The following is a 7805-nucleotide window of genomic DNA, read 5'->3' on the forward strand; positions in this document are numbered from 1 at the left end:
GTTTTTTTTTATTTTTATCAAATTCGATCTTAGATCAGACTCTCTTTAACTCGGTGCCAATCAAACATGGACTATTGGACTCTGTTTTATTACGAGCACCCATTTTTTTCCGGTGAAATTCTCAAAGCAATCAGGACTTATATAAACCAATCACATGGAAGTAACAAAAGGGTCCTTAGCTCAATAGGTCACCGGTTCGAATCCGGTAGGGCCCTTTATATTTTTTTTCTCATTTTAGTTAGAATCATTGTTTATATAGTTTAGTCCTCTTCTTGTTTTAAAACAAAACCAGTAATACATAAATCATCGATCCTTCATTACAAGGCAAGACAACACTTTTAACCTCTTTTCTTTCATCTGTGTAACAAGATTTTTCTTAACAACTATCAAAGAGAAAACATAACGAATCTCCCCAAAGCAAGGATCGAAGAAAGGACACACCTTGCTCAGCTGAATCAGAACTTCTGATGGAGGACATGAGTTTACTTTCTAGAATCGAAATGGAGTTTCGGGACCATACTTGCCGCTCCTCATGTTGAAATGATCAAACTTTGAACTATTACTGTACTCTACAGGCTTCACCGTATCTGATGGTGTTGGCTTTGGTTCTGTCTCTGTTGTTTTATCTCTATGGCGACGCCTCGATCGCTCTTTATGGATCTTCGGTTGGGGAACCTCTCTCGAGGCATAGAACTGAGCATAGTCCTGCCGTTTTGATGATGACGACCTATGGTGCTTGGATGATGACAAAGTAGGGTCCTTCATTACACTACTTGATCTTACCTTCGGGGTCTTATGTTCCGGGTAACTCTCATCAGCTTTAGGCAAGTGGGCATGTCGGGATTCAGAGACTGGTGCTGGTGCAGTATGCATTTGGACTCGAGGTGGTTCTTGTTCGTCTTCAGGCATTTTGAGTCTATCTTTTAATGGCCTTAGATTGGGGCTTGTTTTGAATCGGGTTGGAACTAGGTGGCTGGTTATAAAATCGAGAGCGAGTTTGCAGAGATCAATAATGAGTTGCCCAAATGATGGCCAACCGGGTTCTTCCTTGGTTGCTGTTGTCTCAAGAACAGGTCGGGAGAATTTCTCTTTGCCTTGACCTTGATGCTCCTCTTCAAAGCTGGTTTCTGTTTCTAGCTGCTGTAATATAACACAAACCTTTGTTGTTTGTAGCACATTGTTAATGAGAAGTGAAAAGGGGCGAAAGAGAAGAAATAGAGACTTACCGTCTTTGAGAAGAAAGAATTTCCAAAACCCTGCTGGAGCAAACAAGTAGCATAACCAATAAGAACGGCACCAATAACCAAGAGAATATCTGCAAAAAGAGCACGCAATTATCTTCGGTTAACACTCTCAGATCCACCTCTAAACAGAGTTGTACCTATGTACGTTACAAATGTGAAGAGGTGTATTCGACTTCTTACCAGTTGGAGAGATTGAACTATCATCTTGATAGTCACAGTCCTCTTCGCTAAGAGAGATTTGGCGAAGAGCAGCGTTTCCCCTGTCAATGACAAGCAACGAGCAGGTAGGCCGAACATAAACAACATCAAAATCATTTGAGAACTTTGCATCCTCACTTGGTCCATCTCTATACCCAGCTATATTTGATTTTCCCCCAGCTATTGTAGTAACACCTACAAAAATGTTCCAGACTCTTTAAGAACACGATAATCTCCTTTAGTTTAAGTGCTGATATATTCAAAAACCTATAAAGAATACTTGTTGTAATACCTGAATCTCCAATCTTTCTGATGGCAAGATTCAAAGTATCAGCGACATAAACGTTCCCTTTGTCATCCATTGTCACTCCCCTCGGATGATTAAAACGCGCCTCGCTTGGTTTTCCATCTGCATGTCCCGTCTTCCCTTGAAACGATCCAGCCACCAATCTTCCCCTGCTGTCTGCCCACAAGCATATAAATTACAAACAAAGTCATAACAAACTCCAACACTAATATGTAAAAATCAAATGTTACATACACTGAATCAATATGGAAAACGTAATGACAAATTAGTATACATAACTATCAAGTATCATCAAGGCAAAGTAGGAAAATTTTACACTGGGACAAGGGAGGAGTGATCTTCATGATGTTGCTATTAACTTCATCAACAGCATAAAGTTCTCCATCATCAGAAACTCGAATCTTGTAAGGAACAACACCGATTTCGTTTCCTTCCACAACAGTTTCGACCAAGTAACCATTCTCAAATTCAAGAACATTAGTATCTGCACAATTAAAAATAACCATTCTCAAATTCAGGAACATTGGTATGAACCAAGTAACAACCAATCTCAAATTGAGCAATCACCTGATTGGGATATTTTAGAGGATGATCCAGTAGTCCACTTTAGAACCCATGACATGTGCTTAATCAAAGAGCCTGGATTCAATTTACAAAAAATTGATATAAAACCCAGTAATCTAACTAAGAAAGTAGTGAGTGTAGGAGATAGATCAAAAGCAACCAAATCAATGATAATAATAATAGAAAGCAAGCAAATTTTTAAGTATGGTAACTTACTAGCAGGAGCAGCTTGAGCTTGAAATGGAAAGCTGTGAAGAGTAAAGACGATCCATAAAGTGAACAAAGTAGTAAAGCTCTGAGCGAGTAGAATCTGAGATTCGCCCATCTCTTTTGGATCCTGTAGTTAGTAGTAGCTTCCTTCCAAGTACAAATTTGTGTTCGAATCGAACCCTAGAGAGGCGATTCACATATTCCAAGACAAACACAACCAGTTGATAGAATGAAACCAACTTTGCAGATGACCACCGTTTTGTTTTGTTTTGTTTTTTTTTTTTTTTTAAGTTAAAAAATATTACAACGCCTGTGAAAAAAAAGTAGTCATTTATCAAAATAAAAAAATTATGAAGTTGTAAATTTCTTTTAAAAAATTTCTTCTTTGAAGGTAACCGTAATTTTACTAAATTTGTTTTCTTGTTGTTTTTGTTTCATCTTATACAAATTACCTAATTGGGTTACTCGTGTTTGAAATAAAGCAATTTCTGACCTCGTTTCTGGATATGGGCTTTATAAAAAAGCCCAATAATGAGCCTATTAAGGTTTCTAACCGTTAGCGAGTGAAAGTGCTAAATGCTTTTGCCCCACTAGATGTCTTGAGGAAAAGACAAAATTATTAGGAAAGGGAAAAGAAAAAAAAAGGAAAGAAAAAAAGCTGATCGGATCAGAAGCACTTCTACGATATGTCCAATCACATCATATCTTTTTACTGTCTGTTTCAATCTATAAGGTAAAATAAATAAATAATTTGATACTATAGTCTATATGCATATCTCCTAAACAAATATGTATATATGCGAATAATATCGTTAATGCGATGCATACGGAAGCCTACTTTGCAACTTTGATATACTAACCAGAGCCATACGTAGCTGTGATAGCTCTCAATTTTTGGTTTGACATTGAAATCCAATTGTCTCTGCTTTTTTCTTTCCGCAAAACACGGGCAATTTAACTCAAATTTGTACTGACTTATTAAAAAGTTACATTCATATCATATGCCATATTGTATTTGCACAATATAAACCCCGCTAATTACAAGACATAATTTTGTTTAACTATCGTTTAAATAACATGATTCAAATATTGGACTTCGCAATTTGCATCCTTAATTTGCTTTCATCGATAAGACAACTGTTACTTGTTCAGCCAATACTGCTATTCAGCTGTCTTTTATGCAACTTGGACAAATAATTTAAGAGTCTTATTCAATAAGAAAAAATTAGAGAATGAAATGAACTTACTAATAAACAATTAAACATTAAGGCAATTTGAATATGGAACTACTAGTCTACTAACAAATAAATAACGAAGAAAAGCGTTTTCAGCAGAATGTGTGGGAAACGGTTTTTACACAGTTTTTAGTCGCCACGTGTCGTTCATATATCTAACTCATACCGGACGGACCGGTCTTCGCGTGCGAACGTAACAACCAAACACCTTCCAAGTAGTTTCACTTGTCCCAACCCAAACCGTGTGATTTTTATTTTGCGTTCTGTCTGATTGATTACGCTTTGTAGCATTTTTAATTTTTATTCCCTTAACTACCGAAAACACCCTTTCTTACTTTTCGACGTTTCTGTAGAGTAAAGTAGCAATGTCGGTGTAATTATCTCTTGACCACGAGGGTATTTTAGGTAAATAAAATTCCTTTGAACTTCCCTAGGCTCGCCCTCTTCTCTCGTCATTTACTACTTCTCTTCATCTCCTCTCCTACGACTCTTTCTCATTCTAAAGCTCTCTCTTTTCACTTTTTTTCCCTCTCTCTCCTCTTCTTTTTTCATTCTCGAGCTCCGGGTTTGTCTTGAAACCGTGAAGGAATCTGTATCTTCCTTTGTTGTTACCCATCTTATTGTCGTTCAACGACAATCTAGGAGGCTTTTTTTTTCCTCGATCAGGTTTGTTAATCAACATTTAATTATAACTTCATCCTGTTACTATCATCTTTTTTTTTGTTTCTTCTGAATAATTTCGTTTCCATTATTGTTGCGTTAGCGTAGTTGTTTTATACTCTCATTTTCAATCAATGAATATATCATTGTGACTTGTAGCCTCACAATCCTATCATTATTCATAGTAATAATGCCATGGCGAAGCATTCACATTAGTTTCATATTATTCTGTTTTTTTTGGTGTTTGTCTTTCTTATATTGGTTCTCTGTTTCTTAATCCTTTTTTTTTTCAATCTTCATTTGATAGGTACTGATTTATGATTTTACATGATTGATTTGATCTGCAGGGTTTAAGCTGAGGTTAGTTTGTCATTTCGCCAGTTGGTTCCTTCAGATTCACTCTACAATGAAGTGAGAACAACAAAACAGAACATAGAAACATAGTAGAGAGATAGAAACCTTTGAACTTTTGGAAAGGTACATATATTCTTTAACATTTACAGTTCGTTTTTAATGAACTTCGAGTACCATTTTGGGTTTAATCTCTCTGGGGTTTAATGGTTGGATGTTTCCTTGACTCCATTTCCAGATTTCATTGATCACGCTTTAACATGATAACTCACTAGTTCTCCTTGGGTTTGTGTGTTTTAGGGTCTAAACCAGTAGACCGCAGTGAAATCGAGAATATGGTTGTTTTGTGAGTAGCTTGTGACTGTACTAAAATGTTAGGTAGCTATATTAGGCTTTGATGCTGTCTTACTTTTTTTTCTTCAAATGAGTGGAATCAAATGACCATTCGACAGAATCATATACATATAATATAAACATGTGTGTGTTTGTGTGTGGGGGCACTTTTTATTTCTTGGATTCTAGTTTAACTGATTTGGTATGTAGCAATTATGAATCCTGAATACTCTAATCCTCTTTCTCAGTATCCCATAATTGACAACTTATGAATAACTTTGAGTATCTCTATGTATTCTAAACTCATTAGTTCTTTTTGTATTCACTTTTGCACTTTTTTCTTGACTGTTCCTTTTCAGAGAAAAGTGAAAAAAGAAATAAGAACGAGGGGTGTTGAATTATTTGCATGTGTCATGTGTGTGTTCTGCAGATATGAGATAACCCATTTGGGTGTTATTATATTATATGTATTTTACTCACTTTTGTTTGATTCTATAGTAGCAGCACAATTTGACTGAATAGCCCCACACACATATAGCAAAAGATTTCAGAACATTAAAAAAAAAACGTAGATCGGTTCTTGAAAAGAAAATGGTACTACACACGCAAGTTGTTTATTCTTCTTCCTTGGACATTTCTTAATTCTTTATTCCTTACAAATAAAAAACATTTTCATTTGTATATGAACCACATTGTCCCCACAACTCTGGATGAATCTTTAAGCTGTATCCACTTGATAATCTAGCCATGTATACCTCTTTCTCTGTATACTATATTTATTGCATACCTCTCTCTCTCCTTTGTGACCTAAAAGTGTAGTGTGAAACATTAGTGAAACAATCTCTTCAAAGCTTCTTCTCTGCTCTTCCATCTTTTCTTTTTTTTGTTTGTTGTTAACTAAAGAAGTCTATAAAGTGAAGCTCCATCATCAATGGTCCTAGATCTGATTTTGCTTTTGCTTTTCTATTTTTGTTCGATATAGACATTGTAACAAGTCTCATTCAACCCCTTGTTCACTTTTATTTGTAACCTTACTAAGAGCATTTGGTGATGAATCTGCAGATGGAGTCTGTGAAACCAATGGATGTCGCTTCAGGAAAAGGAAAACTCAGACGCACATTTGCCAAGGTTATCAACATTAAGAAGCTAACCGGTGTTGTTCCAGAAGACAACAAGGTTGAGAGAGTGAAGAAGAGCCAAGAGAATGTTACGTTTGATAAAGATTTAGTGAAGAATGCCGCAAATCTCTCTGAGTCCTTTGACAAACTGGAGGAAGAGTATGAGAAAAGGCTTGCCTTGGAAGCTCTTCTCGCAAAGCTGTTTGCTACGATCTCTTCCATAAAATCTGGTTATGCGCAGTTACAGTATGCTCAGTCTCCGTATGATCCAAATGGGATTCAGAAATCAGACAACTTGGTAGTAGCGGAGTTGAAGACATTGTCAGAGCTGAAACAGAGTTTCTTGAAGAACCAGCTTGATCCAAATCCTGATAGAACACTTGTTCTTGCCGAGATTCAAGAACTGAGAAGCCTGTTAAAGACTTATGAGATCATGGGGAAGAAGCTTGAGTGTCAGGTAAAGCTTAAAGACTCTGAGATCATATTTCTCAAAGAAAAGTTTGAAGAATCAATGAGTCAGAACAAGTTGATGGGGAAGAGACTAAACCAAAGCGGTCAACTTTGCAATCCACTGGATCATAATCTTCATATATCGGCGCTAAATCCAACCCATTTCGTTACTTATCTCCACCACACTGTCAAATCGATCCGAGGATTCGTCAAGTTAATGGTTGAGCAGATGAAACTCGCAGCTTGGGACATCGATATGGCAGCTGATGCGATACAACCTGAAGTATTCTATTACAAGCAAGACCACAAGTGTTTCGCTTTCGAGCATTACGTTTGCAAGGTAATGTTTGAAGCGTTTCATCTACCTTACTTCTCAAACGAATCATCATCGAAGAAAAAGAAGAAGAGCAGAGAAGACAAAGCAATGTTCTTCGAGAGATTCACAGAGCTTAGATCGATGAAACCAAAAGAGTACTTAGCATCACGACCTAAATCAAGATTTGCTAGGTTTTGCAGAGGGAAGTATCTGCAGCTCATACATCCCAAAATGGAGGAAGCGTTCTTCGGACATTTGCATCTAAGAAACCAAGTCACTGCAGGTGAGTTCCCGGAGACGAGCTTGTGCACTGCGTTTCTCGAAATGGCGAAAAGGGTTTGGCTTTTACATTGCCTTGCTTTCTCCTTCGACCCTGAAGCTTCAATCTTTCAAGTACCTAAAGGTTGTAGATTCTCGGAAGTGTACATGAAGAGCGTGGCGGAAGAAGCGTTTTTCTCGCCGGAGGAATCCGAGCCGGGAGTTGCGTTTACGGTGGTTCCCGGGTTTAGAATTGGGAAAACGACGATACAATGTGAGGTCTACCTCTCACGTTCATGTCAACGCCGTCCGATCAGATAAAAGTCCCGGCCATGATGTCACAGGGGTATTAGAGTAATTTAGTTGGTGGGGGGACTTTTTTTGGGGGTAGGAAAAAATTAATAAATGAGGTAGAGACAACAATTACTGACCGTTGGATTCAGGAGGGGGCAAAGTATTATGTGCTTTGTTGAGTTGAGATTTATGGTTTTATGTTTTTTGCTTTGTCAATATTAGAGAGAGCAGAAGAGACAGAAGCATCTCTTAGCTGTTTTCCATGGA

The 7805-nt window shown here is 37.3% G+C and overlaps 2 protein-coding genes across 5 annotated transcripts; one reads left to right on the forward strand and one right to left on the reverse strand.

Moving 5' to 3' along the window:
- Positions 1-440: 440 nt before the first annotated feature.
- LOC104765302 (uncharacterized) lies at positions 441-2852 on the reverse strand. Of its 3 annotated transcripts, none has more exons than XM_010488996.3 (7): positions 2530-2852; positions 2317-2388; positions 2066-2233; positions 1735-1905; positions 1425-1637; positions 1227-1315; positions 441-1137 (listed from the first exon to the last, which is right to left on the reverse strand). In XM_010488996.3, exons 1-7 carry the CDS (start codon positions 2636-2638, stop codon positions 490-492), a joined length of 1470 nt encoding a protein of 489 aa, XP_010487298.2. In that variant the 5' UTR covers positions 2639-2852; the 3' UTR covers positions 441-489. The 3 variants fall into 3 exon arrangements, with proteins under 3 accessions (XP_010487298.2, XP_010487297.2, XP_087358763.1); XM_010488995.3 differs by having other exon boundaries at positions 441-1140; positions 2530-2837; XM_087502637.1 differs by lacking the exons at positions 2317-2388; positions 2530-2852 and having other exon boundaries at positions 441-1140; positions 1735-1901; positions 2066-2206.
- Positions 2853-4000: 1148 nt separating this feature from the next.
- Positions 4001-7805, forward strand: LOC104765303 (protein GRAVITROPIC IN THE LIGHT 1). 2 transcript variants are annotated; one of them, XM_010488998.2, is made up of 3 exons: positions 4001-4424; positions 4766-4895; positions 6165-7805. In XM_010488998.2, exon 3 carries the CDS (start codon positions 6165-6167, stop codon positions 7563-7565), a length of 1401 nt encoding a protein of 466 aa, XP_010487300.2. In that variant the 5' UTR covers positions 4001-4424; positions 4766-4895; the 3' UTR covers positions 7566-7805. The 2 variants fall into 2 exon arrangements, with proteins under 2 accessions (XP_010487300.2, XP_010487299.2); XM_010488997.2 differs by lacking the exons at positions 4001-4424; positions 4766-4895 and adding an exon at positions 4954-6036.

Source organism: Camelina sativa, chromosome 19 (assembly GCF_030686135.1).
Source record: "Camelina sativa cultivar CO46 ecotype springtype chromosome 19, ASM3068613v1".
Taxonomy (NCBI): domain Eukaryota; kingdom Viridiplantae; phylum Streptophyta; class Magnoliopsida; order Brassicales; family Brassicaceae; genus Camelina; species Camelina sativa.

Excerpts from the sequence above, each read along its gene's own strand:
- LOC104765302 (XM_010488995.3), bottom strand. The coding sequence starts at position 2,638 with ATGGGCGAATCTCAGATTCTACTCGCTCAGAGCTTTACTACTTTGTTC. Across the intron at positions 2,389-2,529 it reads AGCTCAAGCTGCTCCTGCTA|GCTCTTTGATTAAGCACATG; the intron begins GTAAGTTACCAT and ends AATTGAATCCAG. Across the intron at positions 1,316-1,424 it reads TAGTTCAATCTCTCCAACTG|ATATTCTCTTGGTTATTGGT; the intron begins GTAAGAAGTCGA and ends CTCTTTTTGCAG.